Genomic DNA, 24739 nt, shown 5'->3' with positions numbered 1-24739 from the left:
CTGGACACTCCTTCCTCCACCCATGAGCATAAATGCCCCAAAAATGCACTTTTTTGTCACCAAGGCCCCTCTCGAAAACCAGCGATTTCACACCCCCGCCCCGCCCCCCTCACACCCCCCTCACACCCCCGCCCCGCCCCCAGCCCTGTGTCCATCTGTCCATCTGTCCATGCCCGTGTCCATCTCCCACCCCGGGGCGCTGGGGGCTGGGGGGCAGCTGAGGCCTGAGAGTGGTTCCAGAGCCGAGGATGGACAGAGCTGGCCAGAGCTGGGGCTGGGAGGGGCCGGACCCTGTGCAAGGGGGGTGGGGGCGGGGCGGGGGTGTGAGGGGGGTGTGAGGGGGGTGGGGCGGGGGTGTGAAATCGCTGGTTTTCGAGAGGGGCCTTGGGGACAAAAAGTGCATTTTTGGGGCATTTATGCTCATGAGTGGAGGAGGAAAGTGTCCAGCTGGATGTACAGTGTCCATGTGTCCGGCTGGACATAGAATGTGCAAGTGTCCAGATGGACGTACAATGTCCAAGTGTCCGGCTGGACGTGCAGTGTCCAAGTGTCCAGCTGGACGTACAATGTCCAAATGTCCAGTTGGACGTACAATGTCCATGTGTCCAGCTGCACGTACAGTGTCCATGTGTCCAGCTGGATGTACAGTGTCCATGTGTCCAGCTGGACACTCCCCTGTTCTGTCCATCTGACACATCCGCCATGCCCATTCCCAGCTGAACCTGCTCCCGTCGGTCTGTCCAGCTCCTTGTCCATCCATCCCCACAGCCATCCGTGTGTCCAGCTGGACGTACAGCTGTCCGTGTGTCCATCAGTCCAGGCCCCTGTTTGTGTGTCCAGCTGGACCTGCAGCCACCTGTGTCCAGTTGGACATCCAACTGTCCGTGTGTCCGGCCGGACGTGCAACTGTCCGTGTGTCTGTGCCCCATCCAACCACCCCCACGCGTGTCCGTGTGTCCATCCCAGCCCCGTTACCCAGCAGGCACTGGGGCCCAGGGCAGGGGCTGCACGTCCAGCTGGACACACGCACAGTTGTACAGACGGACACACGGACAGAAGCCTTCACAGCCAGACAGAGGGACCATTGCATCGACAATCGGACAGTCGCACGCCCAGCTGGACACTTGTACGTCCAGCTGGACAGTTGGACACTGTATGTCCAGCTGGACAGTTGGACATTGTACATCCATCTGGACACTTGGACATTCTATGTCCAGCTGGACACATGGACACTGTACGTGCAGCCGGACAGACACCCATCCACCTGGACACTCCTTCCTCCACCCATGAGCATAAATGCCCCAAAAATGCACTTTTTTGTCACCAAGGCCCCTCTCGAAAACCAGCGATTTCACACCCCCGCCCCGCCCCCCTCACACCCCCCTCACACCCCCGCCCCGCCCCCAGCCCCGTGTCCACCTGTCCATCTGTCCATGCCCGTGTCCATCTCCCACCCCGGGGCGCTGGGGGCTGGGGGGCAGCTGAGGCCTGAGGGTGGTTCCAGAGCCGAGGATGGACAGAGCTGGCCAGAGCTGGGGCTGGGAGGGGCCGGACCCTGTGCAAGGGGGGTGGGGGCGGGGCGGGGGTGTGAGGGGGGTGTGAGGGGGGTGGGGCGGGGGTGTGAAATCGCTGGTTTTCGAGAGGGGCCTTGGGGACAAAAAGTGCATTTTTGGGGCATTTATGCTCATGAGTGGAGGAGGAAAGTGTCCAGCTGGATGTACAGTGTCCATGTGTCCGGCTGGACATAGAATGTGCAAGTGTCCAGATGGACGTACAATGTCCAAGTGTCCGGCTGGACGTGCAGTGTCCAAGTGTCCAGCTGGACGTACAATGTCCAAATGTCCAGTTGGACGTACAAGTGTCCATGTGTCCAGCTGCACGTACAAGTGTCCAAGTGTCCAGCTGCACGTACAGTGTCCATGTGTCCAGCTGGACGTACAGTGTCCAAGTGTCCAGCTGGACACTCCCCTGTTCTGTCCATCTGACACATCCGCCATGCCCATTCCCAGCTGAACCTGCTCCCGTCGGTCTGTCCAGCTCCTTGTCCATCCATCCCCACAGCCATCCGTGTGTCCAGCTGGACGTACAGCTGTCCGTGTGTCCATCAGTCCAGGCCCCTGTTTGTGTGTCCAGCTGGACCTGCAGCCACCTGTGTCCAGTTGGACGTCCAACTGTCCGTGTGTCCGGCCGGACGTGCAACTGTCCGTGTGTCTGTGCCCCATCCAACCACCCCCACGCGTGTCCGTGTGTCCATCCCAGCCCCGTTACCCAGCAGGCACTGGGGCCCAGGGCAGGGGCTGCACGTCCAGCTGGACACACGCACAGTTGTACAGACGGACACACGGACAGAAGCCTTCACAGCCAGACAGAGGGACCATTGCATCGACAATCGGACAGTCGCACGCCCAGCTGGACACTTGTACGTCCAGCTGGACAGTTGGACACTGTATGTCCAGCTGGACAGTTGGACATTGTACATCCATCTGGACACTTGGACATTCTATGTCCAGCTGGACACATGGACACTGTACGTGCAGCCGGACAGACACCCATCCACCTGGACACTCCTTCCTCCACCCATGAGCATAAATGCCCCAAAAATGCACTTTTTTGTCACCAAGGCCCCTCTCGAAAACCAGCGATTTCACACCCCCGCCCCGCCCCCCTCACACCCCCCTCACACCCCCGCCCCGCCCCAAACCCGTGTCCATCTGTCCATCTGTCCATGCCCGTGTCCATCTCCCACCCCGGGGCGCTGGGGGCTGGGGGGCAGCTGAGGCCTGAGGGTGGTTCCAGAGCCGAGGATGGACAGAGCTGGCCAGAGCTGGGGCTGGGAGGGGCCGGACCCTGTGCAAGGGGGGTGGGGGCGGGGCGGGGGTGTGAGGGGGGTGTGAGGGGGGTGGGGCGGGGGTGTGAAATCGCTGGTTTTCGAGAGGGGCCTTGGGGACAAAAAGTGCATTTTTGGGGCATTTATGCTCATGGGTGGAGGAAGGAGTGTCCAGCTGGATGGGTGTCTGTCCGGCTGCACGTACAGTGTCCAGCTGGATGTACAGTGTCCAAGTGTCCAGCTGAATTGGTGTCTGTCCAGCTGGACGTACAAGTGTCCAACTGTCCAGCTGCATGTACAGTGTCCAAGTGTCCAGCTGGACATAGAATGTCCAAGTGTCCAGATGGATGTACAATGTCCAACTGTCCAGCTGGACATACAGTGTCCAACTGTCCAGCTGGACGTACAAGTGTCCAGCTGGGCGTGCGACTGTCCGATTGTCGATGCAATGGTCCCTCTGTCTGGCTGTGAAGGCTTCTGTCCGTGTGTCCGTCTGTACAACTGTGCGTGTGTCCAGCTGGACGTGCAGCCCCTGCCCTGGGCCCCAGTGCCTGCTGGGTAACGGGGCTGGGATGGACACACGGACACGCGTGGGGGTGGTTGGATGGGGCACAGACACACGGACAGTTGCACGTCCGGCCGGACACACGGACAGTTGGACGTCCAACTGGACACAGGTGGCTGCAGGTCCAGCTGGACACACAAACAGGGGCCTGGACTGATGGACACACGGACAGCTGTACGTCCAGCTGGACACACGGATGGCTGTGGGGATGGATGGACAAGGAGCTGGACAGACCGACGGGAGCAGGTTCAGCTGGGAATGGGCATGGCGGATGTGTCAGATGGACAGAACAGGGGAGTGTCCAGCTGGACACTTGGACACTGTACATCCAGCTGGACACATGGACACTGTACGTGCAGCTGGACACTTGGACACTTGTATGTGCAGCTGGACTCATGGACATTGTACGTCCAGCCGGACACATGGAAACTTGTACGTCCAACTGGACATTTGGACATTGTACGTCCAGCTGGACACTTGGACACTGCACGTCCAGCCGGACACTTGGACATTGTACGTCCATCTGGACACTTGCACATTCTATGTCCAGCCAGACACTTGGACACTGTACGTCCGGCTGGACACATGGACACTGTACGTCCAGCTGGACACTTTCCTCCTCCACTCATGAGCATAAATGCCCCAAAAATGCACTTTTTGTCCCCAAGGCCCCTCTCGAAAACCAGCGATTTCACACCCCCGCCCCACCCCCCTCACACCCCCCTCACACCCCCGCCCCGCCCCCACCCCCCTTGCACAGGGTCCGGCCCCTCCCAGCCCCAGCTCTGGCCAGCTCTGTCCATCCTCGGCTCTGGAACCACTCTCAGGCCTCAGCTGCCCCCCAGCCCCCAGCGCCCCGAGGTGGGAGATGGACACGGGCATGGACAGATGGACAGGTGGACACGGGGCTGGGGGCGGGGCGGGGGTGTGAGGGGGGTGTGAGGGGGGCGGGGCGGGGGTGTGAAATCGCTGGTTTTCGAGAGGGGCCTTGGTGACAAAAAAGTGCATTTTTGGGGCATTTATGCTCATGGGTGGAGGAAGGAGTGTCCAGGTGGATGGGTGTCTGTCCGGCTGCATGTACAGTGTCCATGTGTCCAGCTGGACATAGAATGTCCAAGTGTCCAGATGGATGTACAATGTCCAACTGTCCAGCTGGACATACAGTGTCCAACTGTCCAGCTGGACGTACAAGTGTCCAGCTGGGCGTGCGACTGTCCGATTGTCGATGCAATGGTCCCTCTGTCTGGCTGTGAAGGCTTCTGTCCGTGTGTCCGTCTGTACAACTGTGCGTGTGTCCAGCTGGACGTGCAGCCCCTGCCCTGGGCCCCAGTGCCTGCTGGGTAACGGGGCTGGGATGGACACACGGACACGCGTGGGGGTGGTTGGATGGGGCACAGACACACGGACAGTTGCACGTCCGGCCGGACACACGGACAGTTGGACGTCCAACTGGACACAGGTGGCTGCAGGTCCAGCTGGACACACAAACAGGGGCCTGGACTGATGGACACACGGACAGCTGTACGTCCAGCTGGACACACGGATGGCTGTGGGGATGGATGGACAAGGAGCTGGACAGACCGACGGGAGCAGGTTCAGCTGGGAATGGGCATGGCGGATGTGTCAGATGGACAGAACAGGGGAGTGTCCAGCTGGACACTTGGACACTGTACGTGCAGCTGGACACTTGGACACTTGTACGTGCAGCCGGACAGACACCCATCCACCTGGACACTTTCCTCCTCCATAAATGCCCCAAAAATGCACTTTTTGTCCCCAAGGCCCCTCTCGAAAACCAGCGATTTCACACCCCCGCCCCACCCCCCTCACACCCCCCTCACACCCCCGCCCCGCCCCCACCCCCCTTGCACAGGGTCCGGCCCCTCCCAGCCCCAGCTCTGGCCAGCTCTGTCCATCCTCGGCTCTGGAACCACTCTCAGGCCTCAGCTGCCCCCCAGCCCCCAGCGCCCCGGGGTGGGAGATGGACACGGGCATGGACAGATGGACAGATGGACACAGGGCTGGGGTGTGAGGGGGGTGTGAGAGGAGCGGGGCAGGGGTGTGAAATCGCTGGTTTTCGAGAGGGGCCTTGGGGACAAAAAGTGCATTTTTGGGGTATTTATGCTCATGGGTGAAGGAAAGTGTGTCCATCTGTCCAGCTGCACGTACAGTGTCCGTCTGGCTGGCTGCATGTGCAAGTTCTGTGTGTCCAGTTGGACGTACAATGTCCAACTGTCCATCCGGATGCGCAACTGTCCAGCTGTCCGTGCAATGGTCCCTCTGGCTGTGAATGTAACCAGCCATGTGTCCATCCATAGAGCTGTCCAGATGTCCAGCTGGACATGTCCCTGCCTGTGTCTGCATGTCCAACCATCCCTGTGTCCATCCATCTGTCCATCCATCCATCCATCTGTCCATCCAGCTGAACGTCCAACCACCCACAGCCCTGTCCATGTGTCCAGCTGGACAGCACAGCCTGTCCTGGATCCTCCAACCCCCCCAGGCTGGGGAACAGCGATGAGGACAGCTGGACACATGGATGGTGGCACAGGTGGGCACATGGGTGGACAGAGCATGTCCAGGTGTCCAACTGGACATCAAACTGTGTGTCCGGCCCGATGGCCACCTGTCCATGTGTCTCTACCACTGTCCAACCATCCATGGAGCTTTCCATGTGTCCAGCTGGACCTGCAGCCATCTGTGTGTCCATCTCTCCTGGCTGGACATGCCCCTGTCGCTGTGTCCATGTGTGCCCTCCTTCCCTCCCTGCCCCGGGGGAGCTGGGGGGACTCTGAGGGGACAGAGCAGGGGGTGAGTGTCCAGCTGGACACACGGACAGGGGCACATTTTGGGGGTCCTGCAGCCCCCCAGCTCCAGCAGTGGGGGGGACAAGGCCAGAGCCAGCAGTGCCCTCCTGGATTCGCCCACAGCCGGTGGGAGACAGGGACAGGGACAGACAGGGATGGACACGCAGCCCACGGGACCCCCAGCCCCCCTTCCCAGCTGCAGGGCCTGGGGGGCCCTCGTGGGTGTGCCCCGGGTGGGGCAGGACAGGCTCCCACACCCCACCTCCAGCCAGCAGCACCTTTTGTTCTGTTTTTACCCCAAAACAGGGGCAGCTCCCCTCTGTCCACCCCTCCCTCGGTGGGGGGGGCAGTGGGTGAGGGTCTTCCTGGGCCCAAAAATCCCCATCTGCTGCTCTGGGTGCGGTTGAAAACCTTAAAGCACATTTTTTTCCCCCTTTATCATCTCATTTATCCCCCCTTTGTCACCTCACACCTCTCATCAGTGACTGGAGGATTTCGATCCCCCCCACCGCCCCAAAACATCCCCTGGGGGATCCACAGCGCGTCCCCCCCCTCCCCGAGCACCAACCCTTACAAAATACTGCAATTTATTCCATCTCTTTCCTTCCAGAAATACACTTTTTACACCATTTCCGAGCTGTCTCTTAAATAAAGGCTGGGCCGGGGCGGGGCGGGGTCACTCGGGGGGCGGCCCCTCGGCCGGGGGAGCCGGGGCGGCGGCCGGGGCCGGCTCGGCGGGGCCGTCGCGGGGCCGGAACAGGAGCTCCCCGGCGGGGATGACCTGCTCTGCCGGCCAGCCCGCGGCCCCGTAGGGCTGGTAAAAGTCCGGCTCGGCCTGGAACATGACGAGCGCCTGGGCCGTGTGGATGCGCACGTGCTGCGCCAGGCTGCTGGCGTCCAGGAACTTCTCCCCGCAGGAGTCGCAGGCGTAAAGGATCTGCGTGTTGGGGTCTGCGGGGAGAGAAACACACACCCAAAAATGGGGAGGCGCTGGGGGGCAGCTGCGGGCCCGCGCCGGTATTCCCGGTATTCCCGGAGGTGCTGGGGGTGGGATGGGAGGAGCCAGCCCGGTATTCGGTATTCCCGGAGGTGCTGGGGGTGGGATGGGAGGAGCCAGCCCGGTATTCCCGGTATTCCCGGAGGTGCTGGGGGGGTGGGATGGGAGGAGCCAGCCCAGTATTCCCGGTATTCCCGGAGGTGCTGGGGGGGTGGGATGGGAGGAGCCAGCCCGGTATTCCCGGAGGTGCTGGGGGGGTGGGATGGGAGGAGCCAGCCCGGTATTCCCGGAGGTGCTGGGGGGGTGGGATGGGAGGAGCCAGCCCGGTATTCCCGGAGGTGCTGGGGGTGGGCTGGGAGGAGCCAGCCCGGTATTCCCGGTCTCACCTGCCTCCTGCACCTGCTTCACCGCTTTGGTGATCTCGGCTTTAAGTGCTTCGGTCTCGTCCGCCGTCACCGCGGCCGCCACGGGCACCACTGCAGGGACAAGGGGGCACGGGGACATTTGGGGAGGACAGGGACATTGGGGGGGGCCACCTGGCCAGGAATTCCGCCCCAAACCATGGATCCTGCCCAGAGCCGAGGCTGGGAGCAGCTCCAGTGGGATGTGAGGCTGCCCAGACTCGGGTGCTGCACCCTTGGATGAACCCGCAGTGCCTTTGGAGGGCTCCAGGACCTGCACCCCATGGAAAAGCCCCAAACTGCCCCCCATAAATCAATCTCCCTTTTGGGGTGACTCTTGGGCCCCTCAAACTGCACCTCATGGATAAACCTCCCTTCCAGGGCAGCCCCAAGACACCCAAGCTACTCCCCAGGGATAAATCTCCCCTCTGGAAGGGCTCCTGGGACCCTAGGCTGCCCCCCATGGAAAAATCTCATTTTTGGGGTGTCTCTTGGAACCACAAGCTGCTCCCCTTTTAGGACAGTCCTGCGATGCCCAAGCTGCATCCCATGGGTAAGTTTCCCTTTTAGGGTGGCTCCTGGGACCTCCTGCACCCCATGGATAAACCTCCCTTTCAGGACACCGCTAAGACCCCCAAGCTGCATTCCCATGGGTGTGTTTCCCTTTTGGGATGACTCCTGAGACCCCTAAGCTGCACCCCCATAAATGAATCTCCCTCTGGGAACAACTCTGGGACCAGCCAGCTGCACCCCGACGCTAAATTTCCCTTCTGGCTGGCTCCCAAGCTGCTCCTCATGGATGAACTCCCTTTGGAAACACCCGGGGGCCCCCCAGCTCACCCGTGAGCTGTGTGACAGCGGTGGCAGCCAGCGCCTCGGTGGCCAGTGTCACCATGTCATCGGATGCCACTGTGACGATGTTGACCTCGTCACCCTCCTCGGGCTCCAGGATCTTGATGCCGGCCTTGCCCTGGTGCACGGTCTTCACGTGCGAGCGCAGGTTGTCCACGCGGTTGAAGCCGCGCCCGCATTTGTCACACAGGAACGGCTTCTCCCCTGGCAAGAGGACAGGGAATGAGGGGTGGGTCAGGGGGCGATGCCCGGGGGCGGGGGAGGATTTTGGGAGGTACCCACCGGTGTGGATGATGATGTGCTTGGACAGGTCACCCACGTTGACGAAGGCTTTGTTGCAGACGGTGCATTTGTGGGGCCGGATGTTGTCGTGGTGGCGGATGTGGTTGGCCAGCTGGCTCGACTGGACGAACCTTCGGGGATGACACCACGGTCACCACAGTCTGTGGTAACACCCTGGCACCTCCACCCAGCTGCAGAGGGCGAGTGGAGGTGCCCCCTGGTATTCCAACGCCACAGAAGTGCCCCTCCTGAAATTCCCAAGGGGAATTCTCACCTCTTCCCACAGCGCTCGCACACGTAGGGCTTCTCCCCGGTGTGCTGGCGCACGTGGGCGATGAGGGAGCTCGCCTGGGTGAAGGCTTTCCCGCAGATCAAGCACTGGCACGGCTTCTCTCCTGGGGAAAACACAGGGCGAGGGTGGGTGGGGAGCACGGGGGGAAGGAGAACCCCTCGGGGAGGCGGGAGCGGATCCGTACCGGTGTGGATGCGGACGTGGCGCTGGAGCGCGCCCGGGTCGGCGAACTGGCGCTGGCAGTGCACGCACACGTACGGCTTCTCCCCGCTGTGGATCCGCAGGTGCCGCTTCAGGTTACCTGGGAGCAGGGTAGGCTGAAGGACACCGGAGCCTCCTCCCCCTTTTCCTCCTTCCCAGCGCCCCAGAAGCTCCCTTGGGAAAGCCTGTTGCTACTCAGGGAGCAGGGACTGCACAGGGATCAAGGGAAGTCACGTGGACCTTGCCTGGGATCAGGCAATAACGTGGAAGGGGGGGACAAGCACCCAGTGTTTGAGGGGAATCAAGGGACTCCACTGGGATCATCCCAACCCCCTGGCTCTGCAGCAGGTTGGGAGAAGATGGGAGGAGATGTCTCCATCTCCAAAATTTGCCTGAGGAGCTCCTTTCCAGGGTGTGGCTCCATGGGGAAAACCAGGGATTCGTGCAGCACAACCATGGCACTGTAAACCCGGGATGAAATCCTTCCTCTGGCTCTGATCCAGCCCCAGAACACTCCCTGCCCCTGCCAAACCATCCAACCCCCATCACTTAGCCCCCATGCCCATGTTACCTGAGGTGGTGAACTGCTTCCCGCATTCCCGGCACTTCAGGGGCCCATCTGCGATGTGGATCTTCAGGTGAGCCTTCAAATTCCCCACCTGGGGATGGAGAACGGGATGGAGAGAGCCCCAAACCACCCCATCTCCCTTCGGAGCAACCCCAATCCCCATGGATCCCTTCTGGAGTGGCCTCTGGGACCCCCAAGCTCCTCCTCATGGATAAACCACCCTCTCCAAACTCCAAGACCCCCGAACTGCACCCCACGGATAATCCACCCTTTCAGGCCCGCTCTGGGACCCCCAACTACACCTCATGGATACACCACCACCCCAGGACAGCTCTGGGAGCCCCGAACTGCACCCCATGGACAAACCTCCCTTCCAGGACCGCTCTGGCCCAGCTCCCGCTCTTTTCCCCGCTCCCTGCCGCACCTGGTTGAACTTCTTGTCGCAGTGGGGACACTTGTGCTCCTTGTCGGTGTCGTGCGTCTCCAGGTGGCGCATCTTGGAGGTGGGGTCGGAGAAGGAGCGCCCGCAGTAGTCGCACTGGTAGGGCTTCTCGCCGCTGTGCACCAGCTGGTGCCGCTTCAGGTTGCCCGAGGTGGTGAAGAGCTTCCCGCAGTCCTCGCAGCGGTACCGGGCCTCGCCCGTGTGCCGCTTCTTGTGCAGGTTCAGGAGGCTGATGAGTCGGTAGCTCTTCCCGCACTCCTCGCAGCCGTACGGCTTCAGCGGGCTGGGACGAGGTGGGAATGTCACACCAAGCACTGGCGTCTCCCTGCCCCAGTCTGAACATCACCCCCCAGCCAGACCCACAGGAATCACAGAATGGCTGGGGTTGGGAGGGACCTGCAAGCTCATCCTGTTCCGCCACACCCCACCTGCCACTTAGACCAGGTTGCTCCAAGCCCCCCATCCAACCCCGAACCCTTCCAGGGATGGGGAGTCCATGAAACAACACAAAAGGCAGGAACAATTTGGACAACGCTCTCAGACCCAGGACGGGATTCTGATGGTGTCTGTGCAGGGCCAGGAGCTGGGCTTGATCCTTGTGGGTCCCTTCCACCTCAGGATTATTGTGACTCTGTGATACGGGCAGAAAGACAAATCTCCTCCCGGATATCCCAACACACCGGTGGATTCCCAAAGGATTCAACCATTCCCAGCAGACCCCGCGTTTTTCAGGCACCTCTCCCTGGTTCCACCATGTACCTGTGCGTCTTCTCGTGGGCCTTGCAGGCGGCCGGGTCAGAGAAGGCCTTGTTGCACTCCCTGCAGGAGAAGGGCTTCTCTCCGGTGTGGATACGGATGTGCCGCTTGAAGTTCCCAGTGTGGGTGAACTCCTTCCCGCAGTCCTAGGGATGTAGGGATGGAGGGATGGGCACTGTCACCCCCGGTGTCTTTGAGGCACCCGGTGGCACCCGGAGATGCTGCCCAGGAGCCCAGATGGCCTCACCTCGCACTTGTGTGTGACGGAGCCGTAGGCCTTGGACTCGGTGCGGTCGCTGTAGGTGCCAGAGCGCAGCAGGCGCGGCTCCCCCGAGTTCTCCTGCCCAGAATCTGTGCTTCCCGACTCATTATCCTCAGCATTCTCCCCGTTTTCCAGCTGGGCTGGCTCCTCCTCAGGGATTTTACCCTCATCTTCCTCCTCCACTATCATCTCCCCCTCTTCCTCCTTCCTTTCCGGCTTCATCTCTGCAGGATGGTAGAAAATGGGGATGCTCAGGTTTGTGAGCAGCAGCAGAGGCACAAAATCCACCTGTATTTCCTAAGGAGACTGGGATTAGGCGTCCCCTGTCCCCAGGGAAATCACAGAAACATTTGAGTTGGAAGGGAGGTGAGAGCTCATCCATCGTCACCTTTGCCTGGAATCACTTTGAATTTGCAGGTGATTAGCCCTAAATTCCAAAAGCCTGTGCAGGCAGAGGAGAATTTCCCAATTCTCCTCTCTATGCTCCATGAAAACTGCTCCCAGAGGATCTGTGCCTCACAAAACTCACACAATTAATTCCACAGAAAATGCAGGATCAAGCTCTGCCCAGCTTTGTCCCAGCCCTGCTCGCCAACACACCTCCTGTCCCGGCGGTGTCTGAGGCCGCGGGGCTGCCGCTGCCCACTGCGCTCTCCGACGGCTGCGGGAGCCCGGGAATGTCGGCCTTGGGATCCTCCTGGATGGCAGCGTCTGTCCCTGTGAGCACCGGAGTGTCAGGACACGGTGTGCTGGGGGTGACAGCAGGATCCAGGGTGTCACCTCTTGGTGGCTCACCTTCCAGGCCAGCCGGCTGCTCCGCAGGCACCTCGGGCTGTGCCGTGGCCTCCGGCTTCTCCTCCTTCCCCTCGGCATTGGGAACAGCTGCTTTGTCTTTGTCAGGCTCCCCCGGAGCCTCTGCCACCGATGTCTTGTCATCGGCCGTCACCTTGTCGGCCCCTGCGAGGGAAGAGGCAAAGCCATCCAGCAGCTGCTGCTGCCAGGATTCCCAAATCCCACAAAATTCAGGGAAGCAGCAATTTTTCAACTGCTGGTGGTGCCCAAGGGGATCAAACCCCATTCAGGCGCACCAGATGTACCCAGGAAATGGGTTTGGAAGGTGGCCAAGGAGCATAAATGGATAAATCTTGGACTGGATAAAGCCTAAGTGGGTAAATCCTGACTTTCCCTGGGTGAGGGAAAGCCAGGATGGTACGTACCAATCTCAGGGGGCTGCTGGCTCATCCCAGGGGGATTTTCTGGGGGCACAGAGAGGGATTTGAGTGCGTTGCAAGCACTGACGATCTCCTGCATCTGCAGGAAACCTGCCACGGCCAGCACGTCCTCCACGTTGTCGGGGCTCAAGCTCAGCTTAGCTGTGTACATGAACTCCAGAACCTGGCCCAGGCCTGCAGGGGAGGTGACACAACCACAAATGAGCCCTCGCCCCTCACTCTTTCATTTTGAAACGCTCAAAATAACAAGCTGAAGAGCCTCCCTTGAAGCCCGGGCAAGGAATTGTGTTGTTTAAGGAGCTGGGAGGGATCCTGGATAAAACCTGCAGGCCTACCTGCGGCGTTGCTGATGTCCAGGTGCACCACGTCCTTCTGGTCCACGAAGAGCATGCGGAAGTAGTCGCTGCAGGCGGCCAGCACGGCCTTGTGGGCCTTGAAGTCGATGCCATCCACCACGAAGGTGCAGTCGCAGAGCAGCCCCAGCTGCCGCTGCTGGTTCAGCTGCTCCAGCACTTGTTGGCTGTGCTGCGGGAAATCCATGGCTGTGGGGAGGGAAAGAACCCGGGATGGGGGGTGAGGTGGGTGGTGAAACCACTGAAGGGGGTCGTGGAGGAAGAGAGATCACAAAACACAACCTGACTGTCCTTGTGGTTAAAAAAATGGCCCAAAAAGGTGAATTTCAGCTCCTCTCCTGGCTAAATCCAACCCTGAACCCTCTCCTAGAACAGCCACGACTCCAGCATAGGGCTGGAAGGAGTTGATGGAACAGCCACGATGGTTTTTAGCCACTCTGACAGCATTTAGAACACAGGCTATTGCTCCTCAGCTGGTCCAAGCAGCGAGCAGGAGCCTTGTCACCTCTGCAGACACAAGTCCCTCCTCTGTGTCACAGCTCCTGCCAAGGCCACAGCATGGAAATGTTCAGCCAAACCTTCCAGTTCCTGCTCGTTCCAGCTGCCCATGTCACGATACTGAGGAATTTCTGTATTTTTTTTTGTGTTTGGAGAGGGTTCTCCATGCTCGGAGCACAGCTTTGCCTAAGGAATGCTGCAAATCACTGGAAACATGGCAAAACCCCAATTTTCCAGCAGGTCCTTGACAGCAAAGTGCCACACTGTGGATTTTCTCCTGAGCTCCATCTGTAGGGTGGATGAAGGGTTTTCACTTGGCTTTGTCTCCCAACAATGATTCCCGTGCTGAAAGGATTGTTTCAAGGGATCAGCAAGGAGGGAGGAGAAAGGAAGCAGGAACTATCCAGTTATTGTTCAAGCAGGAAGTCCCCAGAGCTCTGGACGCTGAAGCAGGAAGGTTACAGCTGGGGAAACACTCCTGGATTCCATTCTCAGTGTCTCGGAACGTTTCCAGCCCATGGAAGTTGTTCTTCCACTTCACCACCTCTTAAATCAGGACTTTCCAGTCAGGAAAAAGTGAGAGGTTTGGATCCACAACACCAGGCACTTCCAATTCCTGTCCCTTCCTCTGCATCAGTGGTCAGAGGGAGCCTCCTCCTGTCAGCTGTGGGTGCCAGCAGCACTCGGGGAAAGATCTTCCTCCCAAGGATTCATTCAGCTTCCAAAGTCATTCCCAGTGTGGATGAGAGGCCACAACCTCTCTGACAACATCAGATCATGCACAGAGAGAGGAAGTTCTACTCCATTTTGTCGTTGCAATGAACTCCCTGCCCTGGCTTTCCCCCAGCCCTCCAAACTCCCCCAGTCCCAAAATACATCCCCGACAGCCAGGAAAAATACTGGATAGCACGGCCCGGTGTGGTTTGCAAAGCTCTGGAAAAAAGGGGGAGCATTTTCCCAGCAGGATAAACAAGGCTGTGTTCCATGCTCAGAGAGCTCTGCGCAGCAGGACCTGAGGAATCATGACAGTTTGATGCACTAAAAGAGTATTTTTGGCAATTTGTGGGAGGCACTTTGCATCTGAACGATGATTTTTAACGTTCCAGGATTGGACTTGTCTCAGCTTTGCTCCCCAGGTTTGAGAAGGGAGTAAAAATCCAGGAAACTCAACTCCTCCCCAAAAACTTCCTATTTTCTGTAGTCTCCTCCGTAACATCGTGTTCCGGCTCCCTCGGAAGCACAGCAGGGACAGGCTTGGAGGAGCTCTCTACACCCACACCCAGCAGCCAATGTCACCTTTATCCACTAAAATCCCTGACTCCAAGGTTTAAAAATCCCAAACACCCGGACCCAGCCCCCAGGACTGGTGCCTGAGCTCACCCCTGTGCTGCGAGGAGCGGAGATATCCAGAGGATTGAGGGCCAGAGGGTTGTGTCTCCCCTCCAGAGGCTTCCCCTTTCCAGGTGTTCAGGTCAGTCTCTACGCTGCCATCCTGGGAAAAATGGGATGAAAAACTCCATTTTAAACCTCCAGTTTTGGGTGCTGAAGGCACCAAGGTACAAAATTGCCAATGCAGGACCGGGCACCCCCTGATTTCCCCTCGGGAGAGACGATTCCTCTCCCGACCTCTCTCCGACGCGGCTGTTGAGTCTCTCATTATCCAATTAAGCATGGAAAAGTTCATTATGAGCCCACCCACGCCCACCACACAGATAAATACAGCAGCTGCAGTCCCAGGGAACTTCCCACGCGAGCTCTGTTAAGCGCTCTCGCTAATTAGCGACATCACCTCTCCCTTTCCCTGCCACATGAACATCTACCTATTAAAAACCCCCAAACCTCGCTAAATTGGAAAAAACCCCAGTGATTTAAACATCGCTTTTCAAGGCTGTCACCACCCAGCCATCCATGCTGGGAAGATGAAAGGGGAGAGGGGGGTTGTTTCCTACCCACCGTCATCTCCCTCCTCATGCGTCAGCTCGGGGAACAACGCGGCCCCAACCCTCGCTGCCTCTGCCCGGAGGGGTCTGTCCTCATTTCCAGGGATGGATCCTGCAACGTTTTCCATGAAAAAAAATAAAGTTTAGAGCTGATCTGAGTGGAGCAGCTCCACATAATAATAGCTACCATGGAATAGGGAAGGGCTGCGGCGCTTGTGGTCGGAAGCGGAAGGTGAGCTACGAGAGGGGAAATATTCACAAAGAGGATAAAATGGGATTAAAAGGAAATAAAATGAGAAAGACACAAGGAGAGGGACATTCTGGACGCCCCACAGGGAACGGACATCCTGAAGACCCCTTGGTTATTTTGATTTCAGGCTTAGGGATGTGCTGGTGCTGCTCTGGACACCGAGACATCACCTGAGCCTGAGATCTGCCCCGAAATCCCTTCTGTGTCTGCAGCGCCCAGGGATGACAAACCCTTGTCTCCTCGGGGAAAAACAACCTTTGGAATGCTGGCTGAGGGCTGGAATCCCGGGAGAAGCCTCTGATGCAGAAACGAAACTAAGGAAACGCGGCTGCTCCGGGAAATGTGTCACCCGCGCCCGCCCGCAGAGGGCACGGACAGCCAGGAGCGACTGTCACCTCGCCAGAAACGCCAGAACAAGGGAAAAATCCGTGTTTTCCTTGCGGCTTTCCCCGTCCCTGAGGTGCGGGGATGTGTCTGGCGCTGGCTCAGGGCTCTGACCCCCATCCCCGCCCTCGGGAGGATCTTTCGGCGGCCTGAGGGGACGGTGATGCCCCACGCCCGGAGGACACCGGGCTTCGTGCACGGCCTCGCCCGAGTCACCTCACGGCTGGGGGGGTCACACAGCGGACACCTGGGGAGGGGGTGTAGCCAAAAGCCCCCACCCCGGCCTCAGGACAGGCAGGAGCCTCTCGTTTCTCTCACGACAACCACGAGCCCTCTGCTCCCCTCATGACATCCAGAAGCCCCTCCATTCCCCTCACGACAGCCCCCCACTCCCCCACCAACCCCCCATTCCCCTCACGACAACCAGGAGACCCCCGCTCCCCTCACAGCAGCCAACAAACCCTGACGATAGCTAGCAGCCCCCCCCCCGCCGTCGCGACAACCCCCGTTCCCCTCACAGCAGCCGGCAGCCCCCATTTCCCAGGGCCGCCAGCAGGACCGCCCCCCCCCTCGCAGCCTGCCCTCAAAGAACCGGGGGCCGCGCACCGGGGTGACCCCCAAATTGGCTCCGTTACCCCACAGCCAGCGAGCCGGGCCGCAGACCCCTCCCCTCCCAGCGCCCGTGTTCCACTCAGCCCTCTCCCCAGCCCCTCCAGCGCTCTCCCGGGCCCCCCATGCCGTACCTGCCATGCCGGGCCCGGCGGGGCCTCACCCGCAGCCCGCGGCCCTCACCGTGACACCGACCAGACAAAGGGCGCCGCCATCTTGGCGCCGGGCGGAAGCGGCGTCGCCCTGGCCCGCCCAGCGGCGGCAGCGTCACTGCGCATGCGCGGCAGGGGCCGGTCACCTTCCCGCCCCTTCCCGCCTCAGAGGCGCCGCCATGACAGTGGGGGGGGGGCGCGGTGCTGAGGGGCCCTGAGGGGCCGTGAGGGACAGAGCGGAGCGGTGAGGGTCGAAGGTCCCGGTGCGGTCGCCACCGCCGTGTTCATCGCTAACCACGTCCCCCGTCGCCATATCACCCCTATTTCAGCACCCCCGAGGTGGTGATTCCACCACTGTCCCAGTGCCTGACCGCCCACTTCATGAAGGAATTTTCCCTATATCTAACATAAATCTCCCTGCCGCAACGTGATGCCGTTCCTCTTTTCCTGTCACTTGTTCCCTTGGCTCCACCCTTCTGTCAGGGAGAAGGTTCCCGGTTATTGGAAATAATATACTTTTTCCTAAGTAATTTTTAATCAGTTGTTTTAATTAATTGTAAGCAGCACTCACTTTTGGCCAGCACTAGTTAAGTTTCTCCACAGACTCTCGTTGCTCAGATCATTAAATCACCAAAACTGTAAGTTTGTTAAAACTAACCCTGACAAGCTTCAATAAAGCCAAAGGCATTTGAAAATTGGATATCTGGGATCTTAAATGTACGGCCCTTCAAGGACGTTGGAGTAACCAGAAAATAGAGAGGACATTAAGGCCTGGAAAGCTGGAGATTCCCCATCTGAGAAGAAGATAATAAAATTACTACAGAAATCAATGACCGATAGAAGACAGAATGCTAAATAATAAAGAGAATTACGTGACTTAAAACCCATGAACATTAATTTGTTTGCTGAGAATGTATAAATAAGTGAAAAAGTTTTGTATCGGGCTACAACGGTGCCCTTGATCCCCTCGTCCAGATCATTGATAAAGGCTTTAAACATGCCCAAAAAACCTGCTTTTTCCCCATCTTTCCTTCCACAAACGAGCTGCTGTGGGGTGCGTTTGGGGCTGGGCTGAGCCGGCCTTTCACCCACTCCACATCTCCCCTGTCCAAAAGCGATTTGGGCAGAAATAGGGCGTTTTTCCCCATTTTCTTCCTCCTGTCTCTGCACCGCCCTGGGCGAGGGCCACTAGATGGCAACCAGTGACCGGCGGTGGCTGCCGGGGTGGCATTTTGGGACGGAGCGGCCGCGTCCCATCGCCGGGGCTCGACGGCCGCGCACCGCCGCTCCCCTCCCCGGAGCTCCCCGAGCCTTTACTGTCACCAACAACTTTATTCATCACTTTTAACCTCTTTTTTTTTCTCCCTGCCACCGGGAGTCCCCTGAGTGACAGCCAAAGCAGCCGGCGGCCGTGCCTGGGACGCTGCCAGGTGTGTTAATGCCAATCACGAGTGGTTCGGGGATGGACGGGATCGGGCTGCCCTGGAGCGGGAGCAGCAACACGAGCCGGGCGCCGTGTGTAGCCATAAACAGGCGCTGGCCCCGAGCAGGCGCCTCGGTGTTGTTGGTACACACAGGGAGAGACGGAGTCAGGCCCTTCTTTGCGGGAGGTTTTGGGGGCCCCCCCCCCCAAAAGAAGCCCTTGGGTTTGGGGCCGCCATCCCGGCTCGTGCCGGCCTTGGGGCATCCCGAGGGCGGTGGGTGAGGGTGGGCGAGGGGAGGAGAAGAGGGTTTGGTGCCCTTCCAGGTGGGTCGGCAGCCGAACAGCTGAGGGAATGGCTCAGAAATAGAGCTTCGGGGAAGAAATGAGTCACCCCGGGCTGGAAATAAACAGGGCAGCGGGCGCCCGAGCAGCTCCTGGTCCGGGTTTTTGTCGGGATGGCAGAATATCGCTTACGGAGATACCCCTCGGGTCTGATCCCACACCCCTTTTTGAGTGTAAAGCATCAAGGAAACATCAAAAAACGGAGAAGGCGGCAGTCAGACGTTCTCAATAATTTATCCCAAGCTCTATATACAAAGACAAGCTCTGGCGGAGGGCTGGGAAGGGAACCTGGCTCCCGGCAGGACTCTTGGCACGCTGGATCTTCCCCCTCAACACGCGCCAGCTAAAAATTGCTGGAGCTGGGACTCCCCTCCGGAGTTTCTCCGGTGGGTGCCGGGACGCATTCGGCACAGGTCTGACCCCACGGTGGAAGGGAGCGTTCCCATTCCCTACCCCACGTCCCACCTCCTTCCCAAATCACCCAAATAATTAGCGAGGGAGGGGAGAGGGGAGGAAAGGAGCCTCCCGACCCCTCAGATCTTGATCTCAGTCCGGAAGGTTTGCTGGACATGCTCGGAGTGCTTGGCCGGCCGGCGCTGAGCCCGGATGGTCAACATCCCGTTGTCCCCCAGCGAGGACGACACGGACGTGGGGTCCACGTCTTCAGGCAGCTGGCACTTGTGGGTGAAGGTGTTCATGACGGTGCCGTCCGTGGCCCTCTGGGGAGAAAAAAATGGGTGAAAAGGGGCGATTTTGGGGTGCAAGCGGAATGGGGACTCATCATTCCCTACGGTCACCATTAACTAATGGTGAATTAAACCCCGATGGGGTTGTGGCCGCAGCTGTACGGCAATTGGGTGGGAGCTGGATGGTCCCCGCATCCCCCGCTGAGGATTTTGGGGTCCCCCGCTTTGGGGGCGAGCAGGGAAGGGAGGGAGCACCCACCTTCTCGGCGTGCACCTCGATCTGGTTGTTGGAGGTGGTGACGATGATGTCCTCGGGCGCGAAGTCGCTGACGTCCACCGTGAACTGATAGGTGTTGCCCAGGGTCTTCACCACGCCCGTGTTACCGGGGCGAGCTGCCGGACAGGGTTTGGGGGGGTCACAGCCACGGCTTGCTGCGGATCCCCCCCCAGATGCCTCCTGAGTGCCCCCCCAAACTCACCTGGGAACCCCAAGGTCTCCCCGTGGGGCCGGACAAAGCTCCCGAAAAGCTCCATGGTGCCGGCGGGCGAGGATTTCACCTTCACCCGCTGCTTGCCCCCACCTGCGACCCCCAGCTCCCGCCGGGGGAAAGAGCGGAACCTCCTTCCTCGTTCTCCTCCCGGCGAAGGCGACGCCGGATCGGTTATTTCGGGATATTTCGACTTGACGAGCTTTTTAAAGCCTCGTTAAGGCTCCCGGCCGCCTGCCAGACCTCTCGTAAAACCGGCTAAATTTAGGTCTTGCGCCGGAGACGGTGGAAATTTTTCCCCTCTCCGTCCCCCCCCAACTCAACGCCATGGAATGCGATGCCTATTATTAAGGAATAATCATGATAATTAATTAAAATACTTATTAAATCCTCCCCGCCGCGGGATGTGCGTTGGGATTGGGAGCTCGCGGGTGGCGGAGGGGGGGGGGAAACCCGGCTCGCTCCGGCCCGAGCGGGTCCGTCGGATTCGTCAAGGTCGTTTTTAATGAGCTCCTTTGCAAACTCACTCTGGCAGCGGAGGCCGAGGCGGGAGGACGGGTGAGGGGGTGCTAAAAAAAAAGCGGGTGCAGTCCCCAGAAAAGTCCCCGGGATGGAGCGACCCCTCCCCGGGGGGGCGCGGGGGGAGAAGGAAGAGAAGGAGGAGGAGAGGGTGCTGGTGTCGGAGCACAGCTGGAGACCCTGCCCCACCGCCCGGAGAAGGCTCCGAGGTGAGACCCCCACCCAAAAAGGGGGATTCTGGGGGTGAGGGTTTTTGGGGGGGTCAGCACCCTGTTCCCCCCGTCGCAGGGTGCTTGGAGTGGGTGAAGCGGCAGCTTTTCCGCGTCGGGGAGGATTGGTACTTCCTCTTCATTCTGGGGGTCCTCATGGCCACCATCAGCTTCACCATGGACATCATCGTCGCCAGGCTCTACGCGGGTAAACGAGGGGTGCCCTGGGGGGCTTCACCGGCGTTTGGGGTTCACCGAGAATATGGGGGGGGGGGGTGTCTTTTGGGGGGTGCATCTCCCCTCCCGACACCTCTCCTCCAGCCCACACGTGGCTGTACCGAGAGATTGGGGACATCGGGGTGCTCAAGTACCTCTCGTGGACCCTGTACCCCACGGCACTGGCCGCCTTCTCCACCGGCTTCTCCCAGAGCATCACCCCGCACTCCGGAGGTGAGCCAGCTGCACCCCGACCTCCCTGGCTCCCTAAAATGCCCCCTCGGTAATGGGGGACGTCTAAAATTTGGATCCTCCCCCCCCTCCCCCAGGCTCCGGCATCCCAGAGCTGAAGACCATCCTGATGGGCGTGGTGCTGGAGGACTACCTGGCCATCCAGAACTTCGGAGCCAAGGTGGTGGGGCTGACCTGCACCCTGGTGTGCGGCAGCACCCTTTTCCTTGGGAAAGTGGTGAGGGATCCCCTTCTGAACCCCAGAATCCCCGGCGGTTTCAGTTGGTGCCGAGGTGGGGGGGGACGCTCAACACTGTGTCCGCCCCAGGGTCCCTATGTCCACCTCTCCGCCATGGCTGCAGCATATCTGGGGAAGATGAGGACCACGGTCACGAGGGAGTATGAGGTGGGGGTGCCACTGCCCAAAAAATGAATGGAGGGATTTTATTTTACCACCCCACAAAGTTGGGGTTGGGCCTAAACCCCCTCACCCTACAGAACAAGTTCAAGCAGCATGAGATGCTGGTGGCAGCACAAGCCGTCGGGGTGGCCACAGTCTTCGGGGCGCCCATCAGCGGTGAGGACCCCCCCACTCCCACCCTGGGCACCCCTAAACCTCGCCCTGACCCCTTTCCCCGTTTTTCCAGGGGTGCTTTTCAGCATCGAAGTGATGTCCCCCCACTTTGCCGTGCGGGATTACTGGCGTGGCTTTTTCGCCGCCACCTGCGGCGCCTTCATGTTTCGGCTCCTGGCCGTGTTCAACAGCGAGCAAGGCAAGGCAGTGTGGGCAGGATGTACCCCCCCTTCCCCTTTACCCTCCCCCTGTGGCATTTTTGGGGTGCTCACCCCCACACCCTCATTCCTCTCCCCCCTCCCAGAAACCATTGCCGCTGTTTTTAAGAGTGACCTCCAGATTGATTTTCCCTTCGACCTCCTGGAGACCTTTTTCTTTGTGATTTTGGGGTATGGAGGGTCTGGTTTTGGGGTGTTGTCTGTGCCCTGCCTGTGCCTGGCCTGTGCCGTACCTGCCCTCTCCTCACAGGACCATCTGCGGGATCGTGGCCTGTGCTTATCTCTTCTGCCAGCGCTGGATGATGGTGGCCGTCAAGAAGAACTGGCTGACGGCCAAGCTCTTGGCCACTGAGTCTGTACTGGGCATCCATCCATCCGTCTGTCTGCACCCTGCACCCTCTGTGTCCGTGTGTCCGTGCCCTGCAGGCTCTGTGTGTCCCTGTGTCCTTCCCATACACCCTGGGTGTCCCTATGTCCCCCCCCGCACCCTGGCTGTCCATGTGTCCACCCCGTGCATCCTGCCCATCCCCTCTGAGTGTCCGTATGTCCACCCTGTGCACTCTGGCCACCCCTGCATCCACCCCATACACCCTCCACATCGACCCCATGCATCCCGAGTGTCCCTATATCCCCTCCCTGCATGCTGCCCACCCCACCCCATCCACCCTGGGTGTCCACGTGTCCACCCTGCGCACCGTGACCACTAACCCGATCTGCCCCGGGTGTCCCTGGGTCCCCCCCGTCCGTCCATCCATCTGTCCCCACGCCCCCAGCCCCCCGTGTTCCCCCTGCAGCAAACCCGTGTACACAGTGCTGGTGGTGCTGCTCCTCGCCTCCATCACCTTCCCGCCCGGCCTGGGGCAGTTCATGGCCTCCAGGGTGAGTGGGGACACGGGGGGCTCCCTGGGGACCCCAAAACCTCCCACTAGGGGCTCAGGGTGTCCATTTGTCCATCCATCCAGCTCACCATGAAGGAATATCTCACCTCCCTCTTCGACAACCGCACATGGGGCGCACTGGCCCCCAACGCCTCGGGCATGGCCAAGCCTGGGGGGCTCTGGCAGGAGTGGGACCATCCCTCTGCCACCATCTATGGCACCTTGACCTTCTTCCTGCTCATGAAGGTAACCATGGCCCCCCAAATCTCTGGCTGGGCTCCCCAACACAATGTCCCCATGGGGTGACCCCTCTGTGTCTGCTGGCCCCCCCAGTTCTGGATGCTGATCCTGGCCACCACCCTGCCCCTGCCAGCCGGGTACTTCATGCCCATCTTCATCTATGGTGAGTTGGGGTCTGGGGGTACACGGGGGGACAGTCAGGCTGAGGGGGACATGATGGAGACAGCCAGGCCTGGGGAGGAGTGCAGGGGGTGCATTCAGCCCTTGGAGTGGGGGTACAAGGGGGTGTGGAGTACAGGGGATCCATCCAGCTCTGGGAGGGCTGCAGGAGGGTGCTCACCTCTACCTCCACCATTTTTGGGGGGGGGCTGCTGGGATCTTCCCACCTTCCCTCCTCCCCGAATTTTAGGAGCGGCCATCGGGCGCTTGATGGGGGAGGTGGTGGCCCTGCTCTTCCCACGGGGGCTCCATTCAGAAGAACCCCCACGGCCCATCATTCCTGCTGGCTATGCCCTGGCCGGTGAGTCTGGGACTGGGGGGGGGACACCCCACGGGCAGGGGGACACCCACCCCCATCCCCTGACCCCCACTCCTCCTGCCAGGCGCAGCCGCCTTCGCGGGCTCGGTGACCCACGCGGTGTCCACGGCCCTGCTGGTGTGCGAGGCCACCGGGCACCTGGGCCACGTCCTGCCCACTGTGCTGGCCGTGCTGGTGGCCAATGCCATCAGCCAGAAGAACCAACCGTCCTTTTACGACGCCGGCATCATTGTCAAGAAGCTGCCCTACCTGCCCCCCATCCGCAGCCGGCACATTGCGTAAGCCCCTGCCCCAAAACCCCATGTCTGGGGGGGATTCTCCAGGAAACGATGGAAATTTGGGGGGTTTTGTGCTCACCAGCTCCTACCGAGTGGCGGTGGAGGAGTTCATGGAGCGCCAGGTGGTGGCCTTGGCCAAGGGGGATGGTTTCCAGGAGGTGCTGGTGGCCTTGGACGCCTCTGCTGACACAGAGTACCCCGTGGTGGAGAGCACAGGTGGGATGTGGGGTCTGGGGGGTCACTGTCACCATGGGGGATGGCCAGCAAGTCCCTGACCCTGTGGTGGCCCTTCTGTGTCCCCAGTGTGTCCCCACAGTGCCCACTTGATATTCCCATGCTGTGTCCATACCATGCCCACGCTGTCCCTATGGGGTGTTCCTGCAGTGTCCTCATTCTGCTCTTTTGGTGTCCTTCGATATTCCCAGGATGTCCTGTTCCCGTTGCTGTCCACGTGTTGTCCCCTCGATATTGCCATGGTGCCACCTCCGTATTCCCAATATTGTCGCCATGGTGTCCCTGTACTGTATCTATGCTGTCCCCATCCCCTTTGGTGTCCCCATGCTGTTCCCTCAACATTCCCATTCTGTCTCCATGGTGCACCTATGGGGCGTCCCCTTGATATTCCCGTCCTGTCCTCTTACCGTCACCCTGCCTGTCCCTATGGGATGTCCCCTTGCTGTCCCCAGTCCCTCCCCCTGTTATTCCCATACTGTCCCCTTGGTGTCCCCCTGGTATTCCCATGCTGTCCCCATGCTGTCCCCACTCTCCAGGGTCCCCCACGCTGGTGGGCACCGTCAGCAGGTCCCAGCTGGTCACCTTCCTCCAGAGCCACGAGCACCCTCAGGCCCCCCAAGGGGAGAAGGTAAACGAGGTGGGGGGCATCCCACCGCACCCAAAAAGTTGCATTTCCACCCCAAAATTAACATGTTACCTTCCCCAAGCTGGCCACCGTGGGGACGCTCGGGGATGACTGTGCCATCGAGCCCATCATGCTCCAGTTCTCCCCGTGGACCTCCCTGCACCAGGTTTGGGGAGGGGGAGACGTGTCCAGGGACCCCCCCCCAGTTCTGTGTCACACTGAGGGGACACGGCGAGGGTGGCTTTGTCCCCATGTCCCTGTTGTCCCTTTCCCAGGCCTATCACCTCTTCCAGCTGCTGAAGCTGCAGCGAGTCTTTGTCACCCGCTCTGGGGAGCTGGTGGGAGCCGTGAGCAGGGCGGAGGTGAGGGG

General features: G+C 60.0%; 3 protein-coding genes across 3 annotated transcripts in view; 1 reads left to right on the top strand and 2 right to left on the bottom strand.

Annotated features, from left to right (window-relative positions):
- Positions 1-6769: 6769 nt before the first annotated feature.
- On the bottom strand, positions 6770-16762 carry ZBTB17 (zinc finger and BTB domain containing 17). The gene is made up of 17 exons (XM_082295619.1): positions 16653-16762; positions 15289-15387; positions 14716-14827; positions 12820-13026; positions 12470-12658; positions 12048-12209; positions 11853-11969; positions 11238-11476; positions 10994-11136; positions 10217-10517; positions 9796-9883; positions 9208-9324; positions 9006-9126; positions 8732-8862; positions 8438-8653; positions 7583-7672; positions 6770-7150 (listed from the first exon to the last, which is right to left on the bottom strand). Exons 2-17 carry the CDS (start codon positions 15304-15306, stop codon positions 6876-6878), a joined length of 2526 nt encoding a protein of 841 aa, XP_082151745.1. The 5' UTR covers positions 15307-15387; positions 16653-16762; the 3' UTR covers positions 6770-6875.
- Positions 16763-18653: 1891 nt separating this feature from the next.
- On the bottom strand, positions 18654-19793 carry HSPB7 (heat shock protein family B (small) member 7). The gene is made up of 3 exons (XM_082295674.1): positions 19601-19793; positions 19381-19514; positions 18654-19154 (listed from the first exon to the last, which is right to left on the bottom strand). The coding sequence occupies exons 1-3, from the start codon at positions 19653-19655 to the stop codon at positions 18969-18971; spliced, it is 375 nt and encodes a 124-aa protein (XP_082151800.1). The 5' UTR covers positions 19656-19793; the 3' UTR covers positions 18654-18968.
- A 426-nt stretch (positions 19794-20219) lies between these two features.
- CLCNKA (chloride voltage-gated channel Ka) overlaps positions 20220-24739 on the top strand; it is a gene marked incomplete at both ends in the record, with an annotated part of 4978 nt that continues 458 nt past the window's right edge. Inside the window, 18 exons of the mRNA XM_082295593.1 lie at positions 20220-20337; positions 20417-20545; positions 20659-20787; positions 20883-21022; positions 21113-21190; positions 21283-21361; positions 21432-21557; positions 21663-21747; positions 21827-21928; positions 22371-22455; positions 22539-22700; positions 22788-22857; positions 23104-23214; positions 23297-23510; positions 23593-23726; positions 24281-24372; positions 24452-24535; positions 24645-24731. Of these exons, the coding sequence (XP_082151719.1) occupies positions 20220-20337; positions 20417-20545; positions 20659-20787; positions 20883-21022; positions 21113-21190; positions 21283-21361; positions 21432-21557; positions 21663-21747; positions 21827-21928; positions 22371-22455; positions 22539-22700; positions 22788-22857; positions 23104-23214; positions 23297-23510; positions 23593-23726; positions 24281-24372; positions 24452-24535; positions 24645-24731 (2025 nt within the window). The remainder of the gene's footprint in view (positions 20338-20416; positions 20546-20658; positions 20788-20882; positions 21023-21112; positions 21191-21282; positions 21362-21431; positions 21558-21662; positions 21748-21826; positions 21929-22370; positions 22456-22538; positions 22701-22787; positions 22858-23103; positions 23215-23296; positions 23511-23592; positions 23727-24280; positions 24373-24451; positions 24536-24644; positions 24732-24739) is intronic.

This window comes from Coloeus monedula (genome assembly GCF_965178545.1).
Source record: "Coloeus monedula genome assembly, chromosome: 22".
Lineage (NCBI taxonomy): Eukaryota > Metazoa > Chordata > Aves > Passeriformes > Corvidae > Coloeus > Coloeus monedula.
Note: the sequence above shows the minus strand (reverse complement) of the source record. Positions and strands in the feature narration are given on the sequence as shown.

Coding starts and splice junctions, on each gene's coding strand:
- ZBTB17 (XM_082295619.1), bottom strand. Junction 12,659..12,819: donor GGACATCAGCAACGCCGCAG/GTAGGCCTGCAG, acceptor CCTCCCCTGCAG/GCCTGGGCCAGGTTCTGGAG. Junction 7,151..7,582: donor GAAGCAGGTGCAGGAGGCAG/GTGAGACCGGGA, acceptor CTCTCCCCGCAG/ACCCCAACACGCAGATCCTT.
- HSPB7 (XM_082295674.1), bottom strand. CDS start 19,655: ATGGAGCTTTTCGGGAGCTTTGTCCGGCCCCACGGGGAGACCTTGGGG. Junction 19,515..19,600: donor GGAGACCTTGGGGTTCCCAG/GTGAGTTTGGGG, acceptor CCTGTCCGGCAG/CTCGCCCCGGTAACACGGGC. Junction 19,155..19,380: donor TCGAGGTGCACGCCGAGAAG/GTGGGTGCTCCC, acceptor TTTTCTCCCCAG/AGGGCCACGGACGGCACCGT.